This window comes from Archocentrus centrarchus, chromosome 17 (genome assembly GCF_007364275.1).
Source record: "Archocentrus centrarchus isolate MPI-CPG fArcCen1 chromosome 17, fArcCen1, whole genome shotgun sequence".
NCBI classification, from domain to species: Eukaryota; Metazoa; Chordata; class Actinopteri; order Cichliformes; family Cichlidae; genus Archocentrus; species Archocentrus centrarchus.
In genome coordinates this window covers 22413803-22441192 of record NC_044362.1, presented here as the reverse complement: position 1 = coordinate 22441192, position 27390 = coordinate 22413803, and the positions used below count along the sequence as shown (strand labels likewise).

General features: G+C 39.5%; 1 protein-coding gene across 1 annotated transcript; it reads left to right on the top strand.

Moving 5' to 3' along the window:
* The first annotated feature begins 7030 nt into the window (after positions 1–7030).
* Positions 7031–12601, top strand: LOC115795359 (vimentin A2). The gene is made up of 9 exons (XM_030751217.1): positions 7031–7661; positions 7973–8033; positions 9977–10072; positions 10332–10496; positions 11182–11307; positions 11532–11752; positions 11865–11908; positions 11984–12069; positions 12173–12601. The coding sequence occupies exons 1-9, from the start codon at positions 7135–7137 to the stop codon at positions 12212–12214; spliced, it is 1368 nt and encodes a 455-aa protein (XP_030607077.1). The 5' UTR covers positions 7031–7134; the 3' UTR covers positions 12215–12601.
* The last annotated feature ends 14789 nt before the right edge of the window (positions 12602–27390 follow it).

Below are 27390 nucleotides of genomic sequence, written 5' to 3'. Positions count from 1 at the left end.
TGTCAGTTGGTGTCAGCACCCCCCCCCCCCTTCCCGCCATGCAGTCAGGCATATGCAAGTGACATTTGATGTGATCGTCACTGACAGACTAGCTTGTAATATGCATGACCAGAGGATGTTATCCTTGAAACAAGTATGACCAGATGACTGCAGGTGTTAATTTGAACAGGGATAATTCATTTCGACATTTACATGCTAAATATTTGACAAGTTACACATGATGATTTTATGGTAATGCAAAGGGAGAATGCTGGGAAATCCTATTAGTGCGTGTGTGTGGGTGTTTCCGCTCCCTGTCCCTGATCCAATCCCACCCTGCAAACACAACACACACACACACACACACACACACACACACACAACACACACACACACACACACACACACACACACACACACACACACACACACACACACACAGGGAGACAACGAAAGACAAAGAGGACGAGAGAGAGAGAGAGAGAGAGAGAGAGGGGTCTTTACAAAGTAACCATTCTGGACACTTTCCAAGGGTTTTGTCAGTCACTATGGAGATTTGGAAAATGGCCCCTGCAGTTTAATTCCTCTCTTGTTACCATGGTCCAAAGGTATCCACTCAAAATGAGCACACATGCCTACTCTGTGCATTTTGCTTACCACTGACAAAAAAGGTCCATAATAAACCAGAAATAAATCAGGCAGCATCATCTTTCAGCAAAACTGCTAATGTTCATACTGTACAAAAGTCTTGGTCAGGATTCATTTCTTGATCTTTTGCTTCCAAGGAGCCAGATGTACTTGTAATTTTTTAAAGTGGACAATAGTTCTCCAGGCTTTCTGCAGGTCTTTCAGGGTTTTTCTTTGGAACTTTTGCAGTCCAGTCCTTGTACCTGACCATTTTCATATTTCTTTTTTGCTAAACCATTTAAGACTGACCTATGAATCACTCAAGCATAAAAAAGGCCCATAACTCAAGAGACAAACCAGTGTTGTGTCTATACATAATAGAATACTTAGTAAAGAACCACAAAACCACATCATTTGTTCCATTTTCTTATTTGACTCTATAAAAAACATGCCAAACACAGTAGTTTAGGAGACATACAATAGTATTTTTGCACCAACAAAGTGATTCTCAAAGAGCTAACATGGCATAACTTGGCATGGTGTGCTGTGTGTCTTTAAAAAAAATGTCCCAAAGACTACTTAAAGAAATTACAAGAAAGTTTACCTAAGAGAGTTCAAGCTGTGCTGAAAAAGAAAAAGATGCTCATGCCAAATACTGACTTTCAAGCTTGTTGGAGCTCTACAAACATTTGCCTTATAGACTGTATTTCCATGTATGTTTGCACAGTTCACTAAATCACGGAACCTATTTCCCATTTTCCTACCAGAATATAAAGAAATGAGGAGTGGCTCAAGACTTTTGCACATTACTCTACAAGTCCTGCATTCAAACTTATGCTTAAGATGAAGTACAGTATTAACCACCCTAAAGGGTCAAAAGTGAAAGCATTGGTTTGCAGTAAAATGTTGTATCATATTATTAGATTTGTTACAATTCATTCATTTTTTTATGTATAATTTTATATGCCTTGTTTGTTCAGTTACAGTAACAAGATAAATCAGAGGAAAAGAACTGATTTCATTTAGTTGGCCTGCCCTCTTTGAACACCAAAAGAGTTAGTTTTTTTTCAATTAAACCATCTGAAAAGTGAACTGAACATAATACTGAAAACTATGCTTGGGATTTTTTTGTAACAGTGTGGCACAGTAGTCAGTAGTTTGTCAAGTGACTCCAGCACAATAATCTCAGGGTTGTCTGTAGCACATGTAGCAGCACACACACCACAGTTGAGCAGACAATGGTGTACACTACAAGAGATTTCTTCAGGGTAATTTTCTCAGCAGTGTGTGAGATAAACAGCCATGATATTAAAAACACCTGTAGTTTGTAAGTCCCCCCCTGTACCACCAAAACATTTCTGACCTATCAGGGTATGGACACCACTGGGTGTGTCACTGGCACCGGGACACGTGCAGCATGTTATTTGGGGCCTGTAGTTTGAGCTGGATTGAGACTGTGCACACCTCACAGATCAGGGAATATCATTGCCATTTGGGGTGTGTTTGGTCTGCATCAAATGGGTGGTACATGTCAAAAGGTTTTCCTGTAGAACACTGCATTGTGTAATAAGATGTGTTGTGGCTGATAAAGATTATCACTACATTGGCATCTGATTTTTTTTTTTTAAATTGCTATTGGCCACAAGAATCCAGCATTAAACAGGCTCTACTTTCATCTACTGATAATAACCTGACGATCACACTCTGACTTGACAAAAGACCACTGAAGGCTCTGCCATGGATTTACAACCTTTATTTCTCACACTAAGATTTACCTCTGTCTGCTCTCCATGCATTAACAGAAGTGCTCAGGTTCTGCCTGCAATTAATCTAAACGGTCATGACCCGCAGAGATGCGGAGCAATTTAAAACACCAGAAAAAGAAAAGAAAAGAAAAAAGACATGAGCAAAAGAATAAAATTAAGAAAGAGAGACTTTTTGCAAGCTGCTCACCACAATTACTAATTTTTTACAGCCTTATAACCAAACACACCACTTGTTTTCTGTGAGAATCAATGAACAGTACAGTCACTGTCTCCACTTTTGCTCTGGTAAATAATGTTTGAGATGATTGCTATGGATACTGGGCACACGGGTTGGTGATTCACCATCATGGGAGGTGAAACAAAGGGTGCCTTTTTGCTTTCCACTCCCTGTGGTTTTGAAGGGATGACACCAGAAAATAAGATTTAACTTATCTGTTGCCCTGTGCCATTACAGAGTGACTGACTTTGACTAATGTTGAGTCTTATTTGATTCTTTTTGTACGCCTCCTTTAATTAGCTCCCCTGCAGGGCTGTTGCTTTGGAGAAAAGAAGAATCTCGGCAACAATAATAAGAGGACCAAGCTATAAATTCCCAAGAATGGGAGCTATTTGGCCCAAACTGTTGCACTGTCAAACGCTGTGCTACACACAATAATTACGGCCTACTGTCTGCATTCTCTTGCTGCAGTTAGGTGACAGATCAGCAATACACAATCCCTGCTCTGTCTGTGTCAATCCAGGCCTCCTCTGTCTGTCTCTGTGGCCAATACTGGCAGAGGGGGATCATAATGGGCCTGGGAGCAGGAATTTTCACGGCCCCCACCCTACCTCTAAGTGAGTGTTGATCATGTGAATTTCCATAGCTGGGTTTGCTAATGGGGTTCCACTGTTTTACTCACACCACAAGCTCCTGTGTGTGTGCTCCAGTACCACCAACCTTATTGTTTTATTTATTTTTTGCTTTAGTTCTTATGCTTTTGATCATCACTTTACAATATTTCTCCTTCTCCAGTGTCCAAAGCTTTGAATGGAACTTTTGCTTTGTATAAAGTTTTTGCCACTTTATAAGTATTCCTTTAACCTAAGGAAGTACTAATGACTTCACAAATAAAATTGTAATTATCAGAGAAAAAAATATTCATAACCATCTCAAAGACATATCTTTATATTCAGCTTCTTTCAGTACTACTGATATTTATTTAGACTCTTCTCTTTCTGAGTTAACTTCAATAGTTACTTCCTCCAAGCCATCAACGTGTTTATTAGATCCCATTCCTACAAGACTGCTCAAAGAAGTACAACCATTAATTAATGCTTCAATCTTAAATATGATCAATCTATCTTTGTTAATTGGCTATGTACCACAGGCCTTTAAGGTGGCAGTAAGTAAACCGCTACTTAAAAAAACTATCACTTGACCCAGCTGTCTTGACTAATTATAGGCCAATCTCCAAGCTTCCTTTTCTCTCAAAGATTCTTGAAAGAGTAGTTGTAAAACAGCTAACTGATCATCTGCAGAGGAACGGTTTATTTGAAGAGTTTCAGTCAGGTTTCAGAATTCATCACAGTACAGAAACAGCATTAGTGAAGGTTACAAATGATCTTCTTACAGCCTCTGACAGTGGACTCATCTCTGTGCTTGTCCTGTCAGACCTCCGTGTAGTGTTTAATACTGCTGACCATAGTATTTTGTTACAAAGATTAGAGAATGCCAGTACCTGTATGCTGCAGTACCTGTATGCTTTATCTAATAGACTCCAATTAGTTCATGTAAATAATTATGGAGTTTCACAGGGTTCTTTGCCGGGACCAATTTGGTTTACATTATACATGCTTCCCTTAGGCAGTATTATTAGAAAGCATTGCATAGATTTTCTTTGCTATGTAGATGATACCCAGCTTTATCTCTCCATGAAGCCAGATGACACACATCAATTAGTTAAACTGCAGGAATGTCTTAAAGACATTAAGGCCTGGATGACCTCTAATTTCCTGCTTCTAAATTCAGATAAAACTGAAGTTCTTGTACTCGGCCCTACAATACTTACTCTGGATGGCATTACTTTGGCCTCCAGTAACACTGTGAGAAATCTTGGAGTCATTTTTGACCATGGCATGTCCTTCAATGTACATATTATACAAATATGTAGGACCGCTTTCTTGCATTTTTACAATATTTCTAAAATTAGAAGCTTCCTGTCTCAGAGTGATGCTGAAAAGTTAGTTCATGCATTTATTACTTCTAGGCTGGACTATTGTAAATCATTACAACCCAATTGTCCTAAAAGCTCCCTGAAAAGCATTCAGCTATTCAGCTGATCCAAAATACTGCAGCTAGAATACTGACAGGGACTAGAAAGAGAGAGCACATTTCTCCCATATTGGCTTCTCTTCATTGGCTCCCTGTTAAATACAGAATAGAATTTAAAATCCTTCTTCTCACATACAAGGTCTTGAATAATCAGACCCCATCTTGTCTTAAAGAACTCATAGTACTGTATCACTCCAATAGATCACTTTGCTTTCAGACTGTAGGCTTACTTGTAATTCCTAGGGACTTTAAAAGTAGAATGGGAGGGTTTTCAGGCCCCTCTTCTGTGGAACCAGCTCGCAGCTCCTTGGATTTGGGAGACTATAGCTGGGGCTGAATCAGGTGAACCTGAACCCTCCCTTAGTTATGCTGGAAAATTTCTTTTCACCTTCTGTGTTTACACACCACTCTGCATTTAATCATTTGTTATTACTAATCTCTGGCTCTCTTCCACAGCACATCTTTTGCCCCCCCCCCCTCCAACCACTCACAGCAGATGTCTGCCCCTCCCTGATCCTGGTTCTGCTGGAGGTTTCTTCCTGTTAAAAGGGAGTTTTTCTTTCCCACTGTCGCCAAGTGCTTGCTCATAGGGGGTCGTTTTGATTGTTGGGTTTTCTCTGTAATTATTGTAGGGTCATTACCTTATAATATAAAGTACCTTGAGGTGACTGTTGTGATTTGGTACTATATAAATAAATGGAAAATAAATGAAATTGAAACTAAAAAAATTGAATTGAAAACTGAGAATACATATAGTGCATACAGGCAGCTTTTCCAGTGCATTTTAGGTTATAATCCAGACTCACATATATAGATTCAAATTATTATTTCTCATTAATCTACACACAGCACAACAAAATGACAAAGTAAAAACAAACTTTTGCAGTGTTCTGTTAATTTCTTAAAAATAAAAAGACTGAAAACCCATTAAGTCAAATTTTGCTCAGTATTTCATTAAGGCACCATTGGCAGCAACCTCCATTTGTAAACTGTGTGCAGTCTTAACAAATATGGTACAAATAAGGACTAAAGATACAACCAAAGGTTTAAAATGGTCAGTCTGCTTAGACAAAGCGAGAAGTTTGTGTCACAAAGATCAAACAAGCTCACTGAGTAGCTGGGTTTATCATTGCACAGTCATATCTCAGGGGCAGCATGCCAGCTTCAGATAACTGCAGCCACCCTCACCCGCAAGACAAAAATGTGAAATTCCCTGTGAAAGAAATATTTGTGCACTCAGTGTTATCTAGTGAATAAACGTCACTAAATCTAATTATATCCCTCGTCTTGACTTATTTTCTTTTCTAAAGAGCAAATAACGCTCAGCAGGACCAATGCAGCTCGACTGGAAAGTGTTAGGTGTCACTTGCTCAGCTCTGCTGCCATGCGTCTCCTTTCAGAATCACTGAATCTCAGCAAGTCAGCAGCACTGCAGCACTGATGGCGCTGTATGCTGAGAAGGGCAAAAGACTGAGGGGAAAGAAAGAAAAGCTTTTGGGCATAAAGATTAATCCTTACAGAAATATCTCATTATTTTCTTTGCAGGTCAGTCTGAGAAGAGGTTGACAGAGGTTAACAAATAGCACATGCTTCAGGAATGCAGCAATCCTCCCAGTATTGAATGACTTTGACTTGTATCCCCCAGCCTCTCTTTTTCTCTCTAAGGATTATAGTGTGACATCATCAGACTTGTTCTTTAAAGCTGATTAACCTGATGATTGTGAGACTGCTTACTTGCACATACTTCAATAGACTTTGCTTTCTCACCCAAGCAACCCCTTCATCAAAATATAAGACATACATAAAACTCTGTGAAATCACACTTAGACATATAATCATTCACTGATAAATAGGCCTACTATTGACATCTTTGGGCGACAGCTGAATGTTCTAACACAATGCCAGTGTAAGAGACAAGAGAAGAAACAGTTTGACTTAAAAAAATGTTTTGCAGTAATTCTCAGCATTGCATGTTGAAATAGTCATTTCCTTTTCCACTGGATACTACAAATATAATTTTTTCATCTACAAGCAGCGGGAGTAAGATCTTATTTTCATCGTGATCTTTGGTGTCCTAATCACAATTAAGCTGAGCTTAAAAAGTTCAGGCAAACTTGCGCAGATCAGTCTCAAATACGTGGACATCTATAGCAGACTCTTTGGGAACATCATTATCTTGACGTATACCTACTTGAGGCTACTGTATACGAAGAGAGTGTGGCCTAAATACCGATCAGTTTTTATGGGTCTGAAATGGGTCTGATTTGTGATTGGATTCTCAATGTGCCGCTCAAGTCACCGTTGCGTATTTGCATAAGGAGGAGACTATAAATCAGTAACGGTTTAGGAAACGCCTTCCCAGGCGCACTCCGCTGATGCTGTTGAAACAAGACATATTCCAGATCGGCGACATTGCTCTGGTACTTTATTGTCTTAAAAGACACAAACAAGATGGCCTATAGATCAGGTCCACATTCTTCTTACAGAAAGATGTTCGGCGGGGAGAAACCCGCAGTAAGGTCCACCTACTCGACTCGCCAGTTTTCCATCCCGGTGCGCTCCTCCCGGGTCTCCTTCGGGCTGTCCTCGACCCCAACCATATACTCATCGAAGACCCAAAGGCTCCGGAGCAGTGCAGCCATGCCCCGGCTGGCATCCGAGAACTTGGACTTCTCCTTGTCTGACGCCATAAACAGCGAGTTCATCACGAACCGTACCAGCGAGAAGGCGCAGATGCAGTCGCTCAACGACCGCTTCGCCAACTACATCGAGAAGGTTCGCTTCTTGGAGCAGCAAAACAAGATCCTGCTGGCGGAGCTGGAGCAGCTGCGGGGCAAAGGGACGTCCCGAGTCGGAGATCTTTACGAGGACGAGATGCGGGAGCTGAGACGCCAGGTGGATCAGCTCACCAACGAGAAGGCCCGGGTGGAAGTTCACCGGGATAACCTGGCAGATGACATTGACAGGCTGAGAGAGAAGTAGGAGGCGTGGCACTTTTCTGTTCCCAACTCCATATATTGTTTCTTTTGTTGTGTAGGCCTGTTATTCAGATCTGGCCCAGTACAGTAATCTTTATTAGCCAGAGCCTAAACAGATAGTATCTAATTACTTTTGTACAGGTTGACGAGAATCTAGATATAAACGCTTACCCTGCACTGCGCAAAAAGTTTTTTTTTTACCACGAAGTTTTTTCGTACGTAAAAAAGAAGTGAATGCAGAACATGACTTTTAAGTGTAAAATCACATTTGCTGCCAAAATAAAACTCCTGCTTTATGTCTTTCTTCACAGGTTGCAGGATGAAATTTCCCAGCGGGAAGAGGCTGAGGCAAACATGCAGGGCTTTAGACAGGTACAGTATAATTCATTTAAACCGTGGTCACATTAGTTACAGCAGCCAAAAATTGGAATACATGGGAATTTTTTTAGGGTGATAAAGGGAGAACTTAGATCTCAACAGCAGACCTACAGTGCCTCATCTTGTCAGCTATTCTTGATGAAATGAAGGCTTAAACTCTCAAACTGATGGAAAGTGATGTGAAAATAATCAGATAAACCTTTATCCTTAAGAGCCTCACTTTAATAGTCATGAGGTGCAACTGCCCCTTTTCTTTTCTGGGTGATCTCTATCTAATTATTGCTCATGAGCTGCAGAGACAGGAATGCACACTTCTGATGGCACAACAGCAGGTTCTAGGCATGATCCAAAATAGTCGCAGAGCAGTGACTTACCCTGGACTGGTACAAAAGGCCAAGTTGTGACTGTTGAGTTAAATCAGGCCTGCAGCGAGAGGAGATCTTTTTAAGTCTGACTGGTCACAATGAATGAGCCGGACACAAGGGCAACAACAGTGTGGATCCAATGTGGTTATCAGAGCGAGAAGACAAGCCACCGTGTGATCCGGCTGTCTCGTTCTGGGAGAGTATCAGCACATAAAAATCTCACTTGTTATGGTCTTGTCAGAGTTTGTTCCCTATCACTGGGTTTCACAGGGATGAGTCATGCACACGATTTCAAAAGGTTGTTATTGGAGTAAAAGGTGAAAAAGAAATTTGCCACCCCTCCAGTTTAGTTTTTAGACTTATGATGATTATATGCCTTTTAGGACATGCTTTAAGTCATGAATACATTGCACAGTCATGGTTTTGTCTATATGAATGGCAGGAAGGAAGTCCCTGTGGCCTGCCTGAGTGGCACACTGACAACAATGCAGTGCCTGCAGCCGGCTCTTGCTCAGTCAGGCAGACAGTCACTCTCCCAGCCTTGGGCTTGTTTGGGAACCCCTGCTGAATAGCACACTTTGTTTGTGGCATTAGTGCAGAGGCAAAGCTGCTTCATTTGCTGATACCTCAGTTGCCAGCCTGCCAACGCCCCAACAATGCCATTGTGCTACAGCTAGTGTGTATGTATGAGTGTTAAGTATGATAAAATAGGCTAGATTGGGTTTTTTAGTACAGCAGAATGTTTTATGTACTTCATTCATTTATGGTTATAAAATGATAACATACAAAATTACAGTTTCCAGTACAGTAGCAGAACTGGAATTCTACTGGAGAAACCAGTGAGGAATTTCAGGTTAGGAATGCAGTTGGGTAATAATAAATGGGATTAACAATCTCTTTAATAATGTTTTGTGGTTCTGGGTATCCTCCAGTACTTAGAAAAAATCTCACTGAACTCTGTCCAGCCCTTTTCCCAGACATAAAGAATCCCAGGCCTGCCACTGTAGAGGTTAATTTGCTTGTTTTATTGTACAGTAAGCAGCCTCAAGCTCCAACTGATAAAAACAATGTTACCTATCTGCTGTGACTAGAAACCATATGGCAAAAGATAAGTAACAGTGAGTTTCAAGTAAATGTAGTTGAGTAAAAGTCCATTATTTCCTGTTGACTGGAAACATACATAAAGTAGTGTACATTAGGAATACTGTAAAAGAACCTCAAAACTGTGCTTATATGCAGTTCTTGAACAAAGGTCTGCCTATAATGCAGTCAGGGAGTATGCCCTAAAAGGTGCTGCACCATACACCAACACATGAAAATCATGAGAAAACACACACTGATCTGTTACCAACATCTGCAATGACATGTCATGTGCCTACAGTTGATTTTCATTGGACGCATGTTGTTGTGACCTTAATCAACTACACAGTGGATCGTTTGTGTACCAGATTGTGTGAGGGCTCTTTACCGCATGTGCACAAGAATATTTTTTTTCTTTGTCAGCATGCACATTATGCATAATTAAAGTCACCTTCACAAGTCACCTTGTTAAGAGTCTGTGTTACGATACAGGATGTGGACAATGCTGCCCTCGCCAGACTGGACCTGGAGCGGAAAGTGGAGTCACTCCAAGAGGAAATCAACTTCCTCAAGAAGCTGCATGATGAGGTAAGCTTTCCTTTTTTGTTGCCTAGGCTGCATCAGTCTACTGCAGACGCACTGCACACGTGCAGCCTAATAGGCAAAAAGTACTGGGCCAAATAGTTTGAAATATCTGTTAATCTGCTCAAGCGTCACATCAGCAGGGTTTAGTTAACAATGTTTTTGTAAGTCTTTAAAGCTAATTGAACAAAAGTATACCAAAAGGGCCTTAAAAAAACACTTTCTATGCTAACTATACAAACTGAGTCTGTTGAACCTGTTCCAGGAAATGTTGGAGCTGCAGAACCAGATCCAGCAGCAGCAGCATGTGCAGGTGGACATGGATATAGCTAAGCCTGACCTGACAGCAGCTCTGCGGGACGTCCGTCTGCAGTATGAGAACCTGGCCACCAAAAACATCCAGGAGTCAGAGGAATGGTACAAATCCAAGGTAAAGACATTTTAGTGACACATATTTAAACAAACATACTGACATGAACTACTTCAACAAATGAATTTCAAATGTTTTGATATTAACAACACAACTATTTATGATAAATGGGTCAAGTAGTCATGAACTTTGGATAATTATCAGTGCTCTGTATTCCCCCAGAGTGATTTAGTGTCTAATTCTTTGGCTGTAGGTTATAAAACCAAAACAAACGCCAGAAGCAGTAAATATTAGGTTCAGCTATTATCGGCAAGGCCATTAAAAAACTAAAGTAATTTGTTTCTTTGTATCTGTTCGATGTGTAAAAAAAAAATATCACCATCTAAATATAAAATTATTTGTTCAAAATGGGATTAATATTCTCTCATGTTAAAAATGGATAATGGTGCAAAAGAGGTAAAAGGGTGCAATTTTATATCAACACTGAAAACTAGTAAGGCATAAACCATCTTCCTTTGTGACATTTGAGCACTAGTGGAAAGCCAGTAACCTTAAAAGTGTCTCAGAGCAGTGGTGCTGCAGGGAAATTCCCTGTAAGGCTCTGTCATGACCACATCTTTCATAATATACACACAAAAGCTGCTATACTCCCTCTCCTTCAGCCTCTGACTGATCATTTATTGAAGAGTAGAATTCTCATTTTTTTCCTCCTTTCTTCATCTGTCTCTGTCACTGTGATTGCCAGTTTGCTGACCTTACTGAAGCAGCAGCCAGGAATAATGAAGCTCTAAGAGTGGCCAAACAGGAGGCCAATGACTACAGACGCCAAGTTCAGACACTTACTTGTGAAGTGGATGCCCTCAAAGGAACTGTGAGTTTGCAGTTTCAGGCTGCAGTATAGAAGTTCTGTGCATGACACACACACACACACATACACACACAAAAAAAAAAACCAACTCAACATTTGTATAACTGGAAGCAAAGGAAAAAAAATGATCACAAAAGCTCAGAAAATAAAAGAGCACAGAGGAAAATGTGTTTGGGTTATTTTCACTGCAAAAGTGACTTTTTGTTCACTCTTGGCTGCCATCCCAGAATGAGTCCTTGGAGCGCCAGATGAGGGAGATAGAGGAGAACTTCTCCTTGGAGACGAACGGGTACCAGGACACCATCAGCCGTCTGGAGGAGGATATTCACAACATGAAGGATGAGATGGCCCGTCACCTCCGCGAGTACCAAGATCTGCTAAATGTCAAGATGGCTCTGGACATTGAAATTGCCACCTACAGAAAGCTGCTGGAAGGAGAGGAGAGCAGGTGATGGGTGAAGCATTTTCAAAAACACAGTTCTTTAGAATACAGATATGAGCATTTTATTTGATTCAAGATGCCGATCTTAATTAGTGAGCTGTATTTTCTCTGTCTGCAGAATCTCCACCCCCCTGCCAAACTTCTCATCTCTTAACCTGAGAGGTAAGATTCTCCATGCTGATTTTAAAGTAGGAATTTCAGTTTTTGCCAGTCAATAACAAAACTTGTCTCTCTTAGAAACAATGTTTGATTCCAAACCATTTGTCGAAACCACAACAACCAAGAAAGTTCTCATCAAGACCATTGAGACCAGGGATGGTCAGGTAGAATATGCATAAAGATATTTTTCACTTGGCTTTCTCACAGGCTCGCACAGATTTATCTTTGCTGATCACCTGTTCTCCCTTCCTCTGCATCCTTGTTCAGGTGATCAATGAGTCAACCCAGAACCACGATGACATGGACTAATAACGTCTTTGCCTTCAGCAAACCACCAACAAAAAGCAATAAGAAGAAACACATTTCCCTTGGGCTACAAGCAAGCAAACAAACCAACACACAAAAAGCAAACAGCTTCAAAAAGTGCCTTTGTATGTGATGATTCAGAAAGCCTGTTAGTTGACACAGACTGTATTTTGCTTCCTCAGCTGCTGCAAGAATTTTGTCACAGTTGTTTAGACACAATAATGAAGTCAGCACAACATAGCAGTTCTCACTGAGGCCTACAAAAATCTATCTTTGTAACCAAAGTAGTATTTTTGATCAGTATAGCATGCACTTACCAGGAAATCTGTATGCTAAATATGTCACAATTGCCTGTGCGCAGCAATAAACCACGAAGACTGTTACTCACTACTGTGCACGAGATGTAATACTTTGCAGTGCATTATTGTTATAAAGTAGCATTAGGTAAAAAAACCCTTTTATCTAATTTTGAGTAACACAAACTGTCAAAGTGTCCACATTGCTAAAATCTAAACTTGAATGGTCAGTCTGATAAACATGTATTTTGCAAAATAAGTTAAAAACAGGGTGTAACCTGCCTCTCGCCCTATGGCAGTTGGGATAGGCTCTAGTCCTCCTGCAGCCCTGAACTGGATAAGTGGAAGAAGGTGGATGGATGGATGGATGGATAGATAACCTTCACTACTGGATCATTATCGTGCAAGCGGTATAGATGGAGTACTTATGACTATCAATGACTGTTTCACAAAGGAGGTTCATCCTGAGGTTGCTGTGGTTAAAACAGTTCATATTCACTTGCATCTCCAATCAGTCACACCCTACTACCTGTATTCTAAGGGTATCCACACACACAAAGGAGACGATATAGTAGAAATAGTTCAGTGTCATGGCATCTCTATGTGTGGTCTCAAAACCAAATTACTAGAAATGCACAAAAAGTTGAGGTAACTTCAAATAATTTTTTTTAATAATTGAAAATTTAATTCAGTTTATAAAGCACCAACTTCTCTCTTATTAGAGAGAGAGAAAAAAACAACAACAATCAGATGATCTCCTATGAGCAAGCACTTGACAACAGAGGGAAGGAAGAACTCCATTTTAACAGGAAGAGACATCTGTCAGAACCAGAATCAGGGGGCAGCCATTTGGGAGCTTAGGAGAAAGAAGGGAACAAAGGAGCGCATATAGAGAGAAGGAAAAAACACAATTTAATGGCATGCAATAAAGTGAAGTGTTGAGTGGCCCAGTACCCTGAACAAATAACAAAGTAATGGATAACTAATGGATGGTTCTCCCAATTCCAAACTGGGAGTTTGTTCCACAGGAGAGGGGCCTTATACTCAGCCTTACATTCCACCTGTGGAAACTCTAGAAACCACCAGGAAGCCTTCAGTCTGAGAGTGAAGTGCTCTGTTGGGATAATATGGTACTGTAGTGTTTGTATGATGTGACAGGGCCTGTTTTCAAGCACATGAAAAGTATTGTTTTCACCCAGTAAAAAATTAACTTGATCAAAAGTGTTGTTAATTACAATGATTATTAGACTCATTCATCATAAATCTCTCTCTTTATATAAATATCTACAGTATATATGCATACAAGGGACCATTTTCAGCAACCATCACCCTGTGCTGGTGGCACAATGTGGTATTTATTGAAGGTTTTTCATGTTAAAAAGGTTGATTGATCCCAGATGGTCAGTTGATGTATGTTGAATATATCAGTTATTGATAACTAAGTGATCTGTGAATTTGATTTTTTTGTTTAAAAAGGGAATTTGTTTTGATGATAGTTTTCCCCAAACTTAAATGTCATGCACTTAATTCATAGAACAGCACAAGCTTGATCTAACAAGAGAAGAAAGCGAAGTCAGAGGCTCTTGAGTAAGAGGACAAATCCATCAGAATCTTTTATTTTATTCTCTTTTTTAAGAGCCCTTTAGTCTGTACTTAAAGTCACAGAGTCCAATGCTCCTGACACCCAACTAACCAAATTTGTTGCATCTTTCATCAGCACAACAGGTGCCAGCTGTGTTCACATGATCCATTAGCCTTTTAATATCGTAAAATTAGATTAGTTAACACAATGTGCCTTTGGAGTACAGGAGTGATGGTTGCTGAAAATTTGCCTGAGTATGCCTACAGAGAGAAAACATGATTTTTTATTAATGATTCAATTAGTCAGTAAAATGTGCTTTTCTTTCAAAAACTGGACATTTTTAATTGACCACAAACATTTGAGGTTATAGTACATCAGAATCTCTGTCATAGTTACAGTGAAAATGCATCACTGGGCTATGCAAGTTTAATTAACTCACAATTGGGTGTATGTCATCACATTTTTGGTATTTTAGTTACTGGTGAAAAGTTTTTCCAAGTGAAAAGCAACACAGAATGTTTTGAATATTGGTCCTTTCCCAAGACGAGCAGATCTGAACAGAAAAAAAAAAAAGTCCTCAGATGGGGACAATGGGCTTATTTTACAGCATAACACAACAAAGTCAACATCGCTTAACAAACTATAAAACACTACTGAGCTGAATGAAGGATAAGGTGCAGTAAAGCCAAAATGTAATGTCCCCATATGTGGATGCAGGGTCTTAGGAGGTTAAAATTTAACCTAATGTGAATTGTTGGAAATTTAACAACTTTCATTTCAATTGATGAATTGTAATTTAAGGTACATGTACTTTAATATTTGTAAAAATACACTGTACAGTTTTCCTTCAAGTGGAATATACTACTTTCACCCCAGAACATACAGTGTCTTGCAAAAGTATTTATACCCCTTGAACTTTTCCATATTTTGTCACATTACAACCACAAACATAAATATATTTCACTGGAATTTAATGTGAAAGACCAACACAAAGTGGTACAGTATACAATTGTGAAGTGGAACGAAAGTTATACATGATTCAAAACATTTTTTGCAAATAAAAAACTGTCACAAACTGGTTGTAATGTGACAAAATATGGAACAGTTAAAGTGGTATGCATACTTTTGCAAGCCACTGTATATGACAGTTATAATTACTTCAGATTGAGATTTCACAGCACCTTATGACATAAAGCTGTTAACATGAATTTCATCTCATTCACACACACCTTTACATAATGAGTCCATTGTGTTGGAAACATAAAAAGGTCTTCTGCATGCATTAAGTATAAAGACTTCTGCATTTGCTGCAGCACACTGTTTTTACATTATGGCACTGGTGATTTCACTCAGTCATCTGGATTGGTTTCGCACCACAGACATTAAGTGGGGGGAATAACTATTTGATCTACTGCTGAATTTGTAAGTTTGCTCACTTACAAAAAAAGAACGGTCTAACTTTTATGGTAGTTTCATTTAATGGAGACAGAATATCAACCAAAAATCCAGAAAAAACACAATATAAAAGTTAAAATTGCTTTGCATGTCATTGAGTGAAGTAAGTGTTTGATCCCCAAGCAAAACATGACTTGGTACTTGGTGGACAAAGTCTTGTTGGCATGCACAGTAAGATGTTTCTTGTAGTTGGTCACCAGGTTTCCACAAATCTCAGGAGGGACTTTGGCCCACTCGTCTTTACACAAACTCTGAGAATCCTTTAGTTTTCTTGGCTACCACTAGGCAACTTAGGACAGGACTTGAATTCAGATACAGTTTTAAGGTTGAAATTTCTACAAAACGACAAAATGTAAACAAGGCAGATCTAGATCCAGGAATACACAATTCAGGGTCTACAAGAACACAGGGCAAGGAAGCACACAGCTATGAGGAATAATGTGACAAAGACCTGTGGAAGATACAGACTATATGCACAAGAGGTAATGAGAGGGGAGTGAAAAAAGCTGATGAGTGCAGGTGAACCAAAACACACTAACAAGACAAGGGGAAACAAAACTGAATACCAAGCACGTGATATAATGGACTGACAACATAAAACAGGAAACAGAAACACAGACTTGACACAATACAGGGAAGCAGGCCCACAGAGGAACACAGGGGAGTAAAACCAAATGCCAAAACACAAGAGACATGAACAACCTAACAACTCAAGCAGGTGGGGAACAAAAAGGCACAAATAAGCAGAGCTGTAATTGAATGGGAAAACAAACACCCGTGAGGACAGGACACGAGAACACTAAGGGGGAACCAGCATAATCTAACAAGGATCTAGAAACTAAAATATCAAACTCAGAAGCACTGAGAGATAATATAACCAGTGCCCATGAACAGAACTAAAAAACTGAAACCCTAGGAATACAAATACAAAGATACAAACCAGGGACAATAATACAACATGACAAAACTCTGGGTCCTAGATTCAGGGATCATGACAAAGAGCTTTTATTTTTTTTTTTTTTCTTGAGATTTTGGTTTTATCTGACCACAGCACTTTCTCCCAAGCCTCCTCTGAATTGTTTAGATGTTCACTGACAAACTTAAGACAGGCCTGTACATGTGCCTTCTTGAAAAGGGGGACCTTTTGGGCGTTGCAAGATTTCAATCCATTATGACATATTGTGTTACCAGTGGTGTTCTTGGTGACTGTGGTCCCAGATTGGGCTGATCCACAGAAGCAAGGAGCTCCAGACCAAGGATAATTGATGGTCATTTCATATTTCTTCGTCCATCCATCCATCCATCCATCCATCCATCCATCCATCCATCCATCCATCCATCCATCCATCCATCCATCCATCCATCCATCTTCTGCTTATTTTGGGTTGGGTCACAGGGGTAGCACCCCAAGCAGATAAGCCCAGTCCTCCCTCTCCCTAGCCACCTCCACCAGCTCATCTGATTCCCACCGGCTCTTCTTTCTTCTTCATCCATTTCTTCATTTCTCAATAATCAGACCAGCAGTTGTCACTTTCTCACCAAGCTTCTCGGCTTTTAGGGTATCAAATACTTAATGTGTTCATTACATAAAAGACTGTTCATTTATTTGTAAGTGAGCAAACTTACAAATTCAGCAGAGGATGAAATCATCATCCGCCCTTATGTGACAATAAGTGTGACAAGCTTAACAAAATTTAATTTCAATGTAAAATCATAACAGGTCACTATCTAGCCTGTGAGCTTTGGCTTTGCAAAATGAGATACAAAGGAAGCCCAAAGCAAAACAGAAAAGCAGTCTCACTATTCTAATTAAAAACTGATATACAAATCTAATGTACAATGCTCTGATTTTTTTTTTTTTTATTACTGCCATCTGTCAGTAATTGATACAGCTGAACCCCTCCCCCGGTAAATAATTTACCAGAAGCAGCCAGGAAATGCACCTTAATTTCTTTGACCACACCCAACACACGCGATAGGCTACCTTTAGAACGCGCGTGTGACGGAGGAAATATACAGGTAATTTGTGATGATGAAATTAACATTTATTAGTCAGTGCAGCTGAAGCTCTGCTGGTTTTAACAGTCCGGGACACCTGCTGCTTAATTGTTGTCGCTTGTTTTTACAGCCTTGTCCCGGGAGATCGGTGCGTTTGTTGACAGAGAGGGAACTTTCTTTAGGTGACGTATCTGCCGGAGGAAACAGAAATCAAGGAAGATGCAAACACTGTCCGGTTAAACTACGGAGCTTTCTTTCTTTTCGCTATCTGGTAACTTTACAATGAAATTCCAAGCCTACAGCTGAAGAGTGACGGAAGCACATATTTTTCATTGCACTGTTGACTAATGAAACTCAGAGTAGCCGTTTCCAGCTGAGGCGTTTAACTTTTTTTTTCCTTTTTTTTTTTTTTTTTTTTTTGGCGATGGGCTCAGTCACTTCTGCTTTAACCAGGACGAGGAACGCGTTGGTGAAAGTCGGTTCGGAGCCGGAAAACCATGACCCGGAGAGAAGCCAGTCCGCACCGGAGTCGGACCGGGCCAATAGCAAAGCCAAAAAAAGAGCAACACGGTTCAACATTTCTAACCAGACCGCACGGCAGAGCTCCCGGCAGTCGCTGTCCGAGGTCCTGAGCAGACAGGACTCCGACAGAGCCAAACAAGGCTCAAAGAAAAAGGCTTTCGAGGGTCCACAGAGCGGTGAGTTATAGAGCATGCAAATGCTTTCCAGCACAAGGAACACATATCAATGAGGAATTGTAGAGAACAACGCCTACTAATATAATTTTAAGGTAGCTTACAACAACCACACATTAGTACAATTTAACCAGTTACATTTATGCAATCGCACCGAGTAAATATAAACAGAACATCCTAAGTCTTAGGATCAAAACCTGGTTTTGACCGTGAAACACCTAACCTGTTTCTTATATGCTGTGATGGGTGTAACCCCAGGTAACTGATTAAAGAACAAATGCTGTCATTTTGAAAGTGTCTAACCCATTAACACCCCCCCCCCAATATAAACCATTTCCAGAACAAACAAAAAGACTTGATCTGTGTTCTTTTAAACTGTATCAATTCTGTTCAATTCAATTGTATTTATATAGCACCAAAAATCACCTCAAGGCACTTTATATTGTAAGGTAAAGACCCTACACTAATTACAGAGAAAACCCAACAATCAAGATGACCCCTATGAGCAAGCACTTGGCAACAGTGGGAAGGAAAAAACTCCCTTTTAACAAGAAGAAACCTCCAGCAGAACCAGGCTCAAGCAAGGGCAGTATTCTCCTGTGACCAGTTGGGGATGAGGGGAGAGAGACAGGACAAAAGCCACACTATGGAAGAGAACCAGAGATTAATAATAACTAATGATTAAATGCAGAGTGATGTATATACAGAATGAAAATAAATGAATGAAAAAGAAATAGCCAATGCATCATGGGAACCCCCCAGCAGCCCAGGCCTATTGTAATAACTAAGGGATGGTTCAGGGTCACGTGATCCAGCCCTAACTATAAGCTTGATCAAAAAGTTAAGTACCAGAATGCTGCTCAAAATTTCACAGGTAAATATTTTACATTCTCCTTCAACTGACAAGTACAAGACACATGTTGACTTCATAAAAGATAATACATTGTAATAAATTGTACCCAGCAGCATATAAAGTTATTAAAAACTCCCCATCTGACAGCAACTGGAGCCACTCTATATACTGAGTAGTTTTACTTACTGATATTTAGTGGACTTGGTTACTGCTGCTTCTGTACTCTACTGAAGTAATATTGTACTGAAGTGCAAGACAACCATTGTAAGTTCATATTTATATATATATAAGTAGGTAAACTGAATGCTTCTTCCATCACCTTTAAAAAAAGGGACTTTTAGAGACAGGAAAAGCGCAGGTGGACGTAGTTAAATCAATGATGACTAAGTTCAATTAAGAGTCCTACTAAACCAGCGTGTACAATGGCTGAACCATTTTGGTGCTAATTTAAATTGCAGCTGCACTTATTAATGTCACTGATTAAACCCCTGTTTTCTTGCCAAAAGTTTATCTGTGAGAAAGGCCAAATAACATGCAAGGGACGTGGATGAAATCATCAATTTTTTTTATTTACTTTAAAATAAGCAGTGGCCCGCTGCACAGTCGAAATACTTAATTAAAGGTCTAGCATTCAGAATTTTACAATGTGATTTTCTAATAGGACTACTGTGAAATTTTTATGTCTTGGTTTTAATAATAGTTTTTATATAATTTACTCATGCTTTATAAATGAATCATAGCACTGATAAGTTTATCTTATATCTAATAAGGGAAGTATCTAAAGTTGTACTTTGAAAACCACTGACATGCAGTAGTCACTTTGACTGCTGAGACTTTAGGTTTGTAGTTTCATTCTGTAATTTGATCACTAAGGTCATATAGTGCACACTCTTTTGAAAGTTGGAAATATGTTTTGGTGAATTCCAGTAAAAGTAAGTGACCAATCAATAGTTCAAGTTAGCAGTTTCACCAAGAGAATTTTTCAAGTTCATTTCATATAAAAGCAACATTTCTCATTTCTTTCGGGAGCACCCTGTGCTGTTGTGTTACTTTATACCGCAGATCTCTGTGGTTCATTTCATGGATTTTTTTTTAAATAGATGAGAGCAACTGGTCACTTCAGAGGATCATGTGAATATCCTGCTGACAAAAGGTATTCACTGAATGAATGCTGAGCTCTTTGAAGACCAGGCTCAATGCAGCATATCTCCACTACCAAAGCATCTCTTTGATGTTTGAGATACCCCCCCTGGACCGAAATAAACAAAACTAACAGTTCTATCATTTTATTTTACCCTGCAGTTTGGCATTCACGTGTTTCAGCTGAGATATACTGCATGTGCAAAGTCTTACTAAAGCAGCTTCAGTTGCTGGTTAATGCTCACCCAGCACATCACAGGTTCTATGTGTGTGAATCTGCATGCAGGTAATAGACATTTTTCATCATCGACAAGCTGTATGTTTTTTTGTTTTTTAAAGTGGTTTTGACCTTTATTTTGCTCAGCATTTCTTTCAGTTCATCCTGTTTATCTTCACTTTGCTCTACTGCTGCCAGCTCTAGTTACAACTCCCTGCATATCTGTCCCCAAGGGAAATAGCGCTCCCTGGTTGGCTCCTTAAATATCACCTGTATTGGGCAGTTTCCATGACCATATGACAGTGTAGACTCCCGCTGAGTTTCCTTTCTGATCCCCAGTGATGTTTATACGTGTTGAAGTGTCTCCTGCCTGACTGTGAACTCAACTGCTACCTCCTGAGGGGGGAAAAACAAAAACAAACCAAAAAAAAAAAAACAGGCACCTTTCTCAGTGTCAGGCTTATCAGGCTGGAACCCTTCAGTATAAGAGAGTCTGTACTTATATTATTAAGAAAACTACAGAGGTTTTATGTTGACCCTGACGACTTTAGAGCATGGCTGTTATATCAGATGCAATGTCAAATGAAACCACCCACCTTATGATGAATATGGATCAATCAGTACCAAAGCAGGAGTTGTTTTACAGCATGTCATAGTCAGTGCAAATCTTTCAGGAGTTACCCTCCTGATCTTATTACTAGCTCAAGAACTAGGCCATAAGATTTCATATGGCGTTAAAGGAGCTGGAGCTGCTCTTGTAGCGTATGTTAGTCATACTGAATAATGGAGTAAAGTTGTGTTTAAGATAATAAGATTTTAAACAATTTTTATTTATTTATTTTGGCAGGGGGAAATATTTCACTAGAGTTGCAGATTTATAGCAAGAAATCATTGCTAGTTTTTCCACTTTCTTTATTCATGTATTCATTTATAATTTCATGCTGAAATGCACATATTTTGCCACTTTTCTGAGCAGTGTAAAAGGCAGATTTTCTGATAATGACATTCTAATCTGGGATGAAAACTCTGACTTTCAAATATAAAAGTCCATGATTGATATTTATGTATATAAAAGAAATCCTCTGAAAATATAGAGTGTTTATTTATCTTAAATCTACACTCACCAGTTCAATTATTAGGTACGCATTGGTCTTTATACAGTATATACACTATATTGCCAAAATAATTCACTCACCCATCCAAATCACTGAATTCAGGTGTTCCAATCACTTCTATGGCCACACATGAATAAAAGCAAGCACCGAGGCATGCAGACTGCTTCTACAAATGTTTGTGAAAGAATGGGTCGCTCTCAGGAGCTCAGTGAATTCCAGTATCATTCCAATTCCAGTTCTACCATGATAGGACGCCACCTGTGCAACAAGACCAGTTGAGAAATTTCCTTGCTACTAAATATTCCACGGTCAACTGTTAGCAGTGTTATAACAAAATGGAAGTGATTGGGACTGACAGCAACTCAGCTGTGAAGTGGTAGGCCACGTAAAATCACAAAACAGGGTCAGTGGATGCTGAGGCACATAGTGCACAGAGGTTGCCAACTTTCTGCAGAGTCAATTGCTACAGACCTCTAAACTTCATGTGGCCGTCAGAGTAGCTCAAGAACAGTGTGTACAGAGCTTCATGGGTTTCCATGGCAGAGCAGCTGCATACAAGCCTTACACCACCAAGTGCAATGTAACACATCAGATGCAGTGGTGTAAAACACTCTGCCATTGGCCTCTTGAGCAGTCGAGATGTGTTCTCTGGAGTGACGGATCATGCTTCTTCATCTGGCAATGTGATGCATGAGTCTGGGTTTGGTCATTACCAGGAGAACGGTTCTTGTCTGACTGCATTGTGCCAAGTGTAAAATTTGGTGGACGGGGGATTGTGGTGTGGGGTTGTTTCTCAGGAGTTGGACTCGGCCCCTTAGTTTCTGTGAAAGGAAGTCTTAATGACCTCACAAATGTGCTTCTGGAAGAATGATCAAAATAAACACGCGTAAACCTTGTGGAAAGCCTTCCCAGAAGAGCTGAATCTGTTATAGCGGCAAAGGGTGGGCCAACATGATATTAAAACCTATCAGTTAAGAATGAGATGTCCCTCAAGTTCATATGCATGTGAAGGCATATGAATACTTTTGGCAATACGGTGTTTATACATGCAATTAGTTTGTGCCTCAGTTTCCTGTTCTTAGTGGACAGGAGTGCTGCAGCCTATTTGCTTCAAGGTTTGACATGTTGTGCTTTCAGAGATGCTCTTCTTCATACCTTGGTTTGAATGAGTGGTTATTTGAGTTACTGTTGTCTTCCAATCAGCTCAAAGCAGTCTAGGCATTCTCATCTGACCTCTGGCATTAACAAGGCATTTTCACCCAGAGAATGGGTGCTTACAGGTTTTTTATTTTTCGGACCATTCTCTGTGTGAGGACATCCCAGCAGATCAGCAGTTTCGGAAATACTCAGATCAGCCTGTATGGCACCAACAACTATGCCATGTTAAAGCATCTTTCTCCCCCATTCTGATGTTTTGTTTGAACTTCAACAGGTTGTCATGACTGTGTCTAGATGACTAAATACATTAAGTCAGTGTCATGATATTGGCTGATTAGATATTTGCATTAACGAGTAGTTGAACAAGTGTAAATTGGCTGGGGAGTGTATGCTCTAATCTTTCAACCTCACATCTCTGCATCACTGTGGTAGGAGAATGTAGAGTGCAAGGAAAGAATGAAGAGAGAAGGGATTAATTAGGAACCAGGGACTACTTTACATCTAGTTGATCTTCAGTGAAAAGTTGACACTCTGCATCCTGATTGCTCCCCAATGTGCAACTAATGTGCATTACCTTTTTTAGTGGTATTAGTGTTTAGGTAAGAGAAGGGTGTTCAAAATGTCCTCTTTAAACAGTGGTAGCTCAGCTTCACACCTTTTGTCTTATGCGGTTTAAATTTTTAATATTTAGTCATAATCTCTCCTTAATCCTGCCTTAAATGGCTCCCCCCCAGAACCATTTAATACATTTGTGGTTGCTAAGCAGAAAACCTGTAAAAAAAAAGTTACAAAAAAATGTCCACTGACTAATAAAGAACTTGATAATGTTTTTAATCCTAGTTTTAAAGTAAACAGTTTAGTATTTGACTACTGGGAAGGAAAATGTTATTTTTGTTTTTCCTGGCAACAATGAAGCAGTCTGTTCAAATTCCCTTTCCTTTGTGTCCAGGGTGCCACAGTTTGCACAGTCTGGTTTGTCTCCACATTGTGAAGAAACTGGACTTCACTTTTTCATGAAGTACAGAACTGCTGTGGTTTTCATGCTGTGCCCAAATAACACAGATTAGTCGCTTTGGTCTGTCAGCAAAACGATGTCTGGGATGTGAAAGATGCCTGGCTCTAATCAAAAGGATTACATTTGATTGCCCTGCTGACCTAAGTCTCACCAAACTGGTTTTGCCTCTTTGATATGGAACCATGCTGGTGCAAAAATCATTAGCTAAACTTGTGCGCTCTGTTCCTTAAGACTTCTTATCCTTGTACTCTTCAGGGTCTTGGTGCAGGAGGAATCAGATGACAGCTCATGGAACTCTCTGTTTTGTCAGCTCATTTCCCTCAGCTTTGCAACACAGGCTAACATTACCCTTAAAGGTGCCTCTAATGAGTATTTAGCAGGGGAAAAGACAAGCTCCCCTGCACCCAGTGTGTCTTAATTACATGAGTGTGTCACTGTGGTGACAGTGGTGTTGGGACTGACAAAGTGTATGCCATTCCACAATCTAGGGGAGATCTCTAATGAGCTTGTTTTTCTGTTTGATTGCGCAGTTGTTGTCATGAAATGTGTGCTACTCGGACAGATTACAAAATCAAAAAGCTTCAAACCTGATAAAAATAAAATGATGGTAAATTAGCAGCGTGAAGAAAAAAAATTATGGAACTGTAATTAAGCAAGTTAATTGTAGTGATTAAAAAAATCTTAATATATTTTAGTTATACAAAACAACACACTGACAATGTGCACCCATTAAAATGTGCATTTTGTGTGTGTGTGTGGGGGTGGGGGGGGGTGGGGGGTGGGGGGGGTTAGCATCTGTTTGGTGCAACAGAGTGCTTCTAATCCCCTGAGTTTGTCCTCACCTTCCCTTTATCTTCACCACTAATTAAAGTCTTTGGTGATGGCCTGTCCTGGTGTTTGATGGCCAGATCAAAGGTTGAGTGATAGTTCATCCTCAATGGACAGCAAGCAGGTGTGTTTTTGTGCCAACAATTCACTGTTGTACAGGTCTGTTAAAAAAGGAGATAAAAAGTTTATTTTCATATTTTTAATCCATACTTGTACTGTAAGTTTTACAAACATACCATAAAAGCTGAATGAATTGAGTATAAAAGTGCTATTGTATGTGTATCTTTCACAGTACTGTACATACAATCAAGACATGTTTAGTCAGTTCCAGTATAATTCTATACTCTTTGTAATAAGGAAAAAGTTTATTATAGTTTTTTTTTGTATTTTGTACTTACTTTATTATCTGTTGGAGCACAATGTCTGGTTTCATTTGCACTGTGTGCACACTGTGGACCTGGAGTGTTGCAGTTTCCTCTTTTTGTATGCTTGTATATGACCAACATGACAGTAAAGTTCACTTTGACTTTGAAAACTGACAAAGTACCAAAGTTACTTAAGTATACATGTTAAAATAGACGTAGTGTTATTAACCTTTTTTCTTCTTTGGTGTAGTATATGTCTTCAAGGTCTTCCTTCGCCTAGTGATAGTGACGTTCTGGAAAAGACCCTTAAAGCCAAGGATTCAAAGCAGCTGTTGTAGAGCATGCTCTTTTGAATTGATGTTTGACACTGTGCTGAGCTTATGAAGCGCAGATGTTTTGAAACACTGTTCTGAATTGTAGTACAAAACTACCCACGTCACATGACTGTAGCTAATAGATGGATTTTACCTCTGATTAGACAGGTGGCTTATCTGTTGCTTCTACATTTGACAGAGTGTAAGAATAAACCTGATGACAGCTCAAACTCTCAGATAGCTTAAGAGTCAGCAGCAGCAGCGGGAGTGGCAGACGCAACCACAGCAAAGACAGTCTGTGGTAAATTTTTGACAGCTGGGTTCTTGTAACCTAAAGTACCCACAGTGCAATTGCTGATGGCACTGTAGGAGTTAAAATATATCTCACTGATGCACTTGTTCCAAGGACACATGATCCACTAGTTTACTGGCAGGAACAATGTGTTGTATATCCACACCTTTATATCGTGGCAAAAAATACTGACAACATATATACCTACAATAACTGTGAACAGATTTTAATTTGTTTAAAAAAGCTGTCTCAGCCCAAAAGTAAATACTGAAAAATCTGAAAACATTTTGAATAAAAATTTTTACATTTTTTTGAAAAACCTTTATTTTACCAGGTGAAATGTTTTAGAACCACTTCTCATTTACAAACATGACCTGGCCTCAATAGATAGGTCCATATAGATAGGTACACATAAACATAAAAATATAAACATACCAAGGATAAAAGAAAAATCACAGATTAACATGGAGCAAGCATGTAAATCCTGAGAACTGAATAAGAAGCAGGAGTAAGAAGAAGAATAGGTGCGTTAGCATTGAAGGGAGAGAGAGGAAAGTAACGTGTGTATGTGTGGGATTGTATGTACATATGACATTGTTACTTGATTTTTCACTTAAGCATAATAAGCTACATGCATTTGCACTTCACCTTAAACAAAACATCTTCTACAAAAATTATTGGGCTACTTTTAGCTGCCCTAGAAAGTAAGCAGCAATCAAGTCCACAAAACCTATGTCATATGTATCTCATATATTTTTCCAATATATTTTATTTGTGTATTGCATGGAATTACCAAGTAACTGAAGCCTTACATATGTTAGCACATGGTATTGTTGAAACACACGCCATATAGTCACACTCAAAGTTTTGCTTGCTTTGTTGTGTGGGGTTTTCTCCAAAGCATGTGTTCATCATAATTATCGATAGTTTGATATAATATGTAGCTTTGTTTAATTTGTACAATGTTTTTCTAGCAATTATTAAACTCTGGCTCTTTCTCCTATAGTTTGCCTTTTGTCCTGTCTTGTTTATTCTTTCTTTCTCCTCACCTCCCAGATGATTGCCCCTCCTCCAGCCTGGTATTGCCGAAGGTTTCTTCTTGTTAAAAGGGAGTTTTTCCTTCCCACTGTTGCCAAGTGCTTGCTCATAGGGGGTTGTGTGATTGTTGGGGTTTCTTTCTAATATTGTAGAGTCTTTACCATATGAAGATCCTTGAGGTGACCTTTGTGAATTGGTGCTATATAAATGAATAATAAAATTGAATTGAATAATCTGTATCATCGTTTCACACAATAGCTTATCAAGATGTCACAATAGCAAAAGTGGCCAATAGGTGTCACTGTGGAGATGGGTGTCAGATTGTTTTGAACCCTTGATACAATTCTGGCACAGTGTTTCACCAAGTCTTGCTTTTCCCATCACTGCTTTTGTGCTACTTTTATGGTTAAGTGCTGGGAGCATGTGCTGAGTGTGGTCTGAAGGAGCGGAGCTGTGTCTGATGTTTGAAGGATATGTTGATTTTAGGCAGTTAGGTGAGCAGGTACATTCTCTTAATATATTTATTTTCTTACTGTTAACTTATTGCCATTGATTTTGAATGATAGATTGAGTTCAGCTTTATGAGCACAAAGGACATTAACAGAGCTGGTCAGGTGCCAGCAGCACAAAAAAAATAAATTCACTTGAAACTTGAACTTAACTTAGACTTGAGCGTGACTTGAACATAAGGACACCGCTGCGAACTGATGACAACAAGGAAGTGACAAAGGATAAAGACAAAAAGCAGACAATAAATACACAAGGGCTAATGAGGGGAGTGACAACAGGTGGTGATCACAGCTGAACATGATTACAGA

What these genes read in the sequence shown, in the direction of transcription:
- LOC115795359 (XM_030751217.1), top strand. Translation starts at nt 7,135, where the DNA reads ATGGCCTATAGATCAGGTCCACATTCTTCTTACAGAAAGATGTTCGGC. An exon ending in TCAAGAAGCTGCATGATGAG is followed by an intron (nt 10,073 to 10,331) that starts GTAAGCTTTCCT and finishes AACCTGTTCCAG; the next exon opens with GAAATGTTGGAGCTGCAGAA. An exon ending in AGGAATGGTACAAATCCAAG is followed by an intron (nt 10,497 to 11,181) that starts GTAAAGACATTT and finishes TGTGATTGCCAG; the next exon opens with TTTGCTGACCTTACTGAAGC.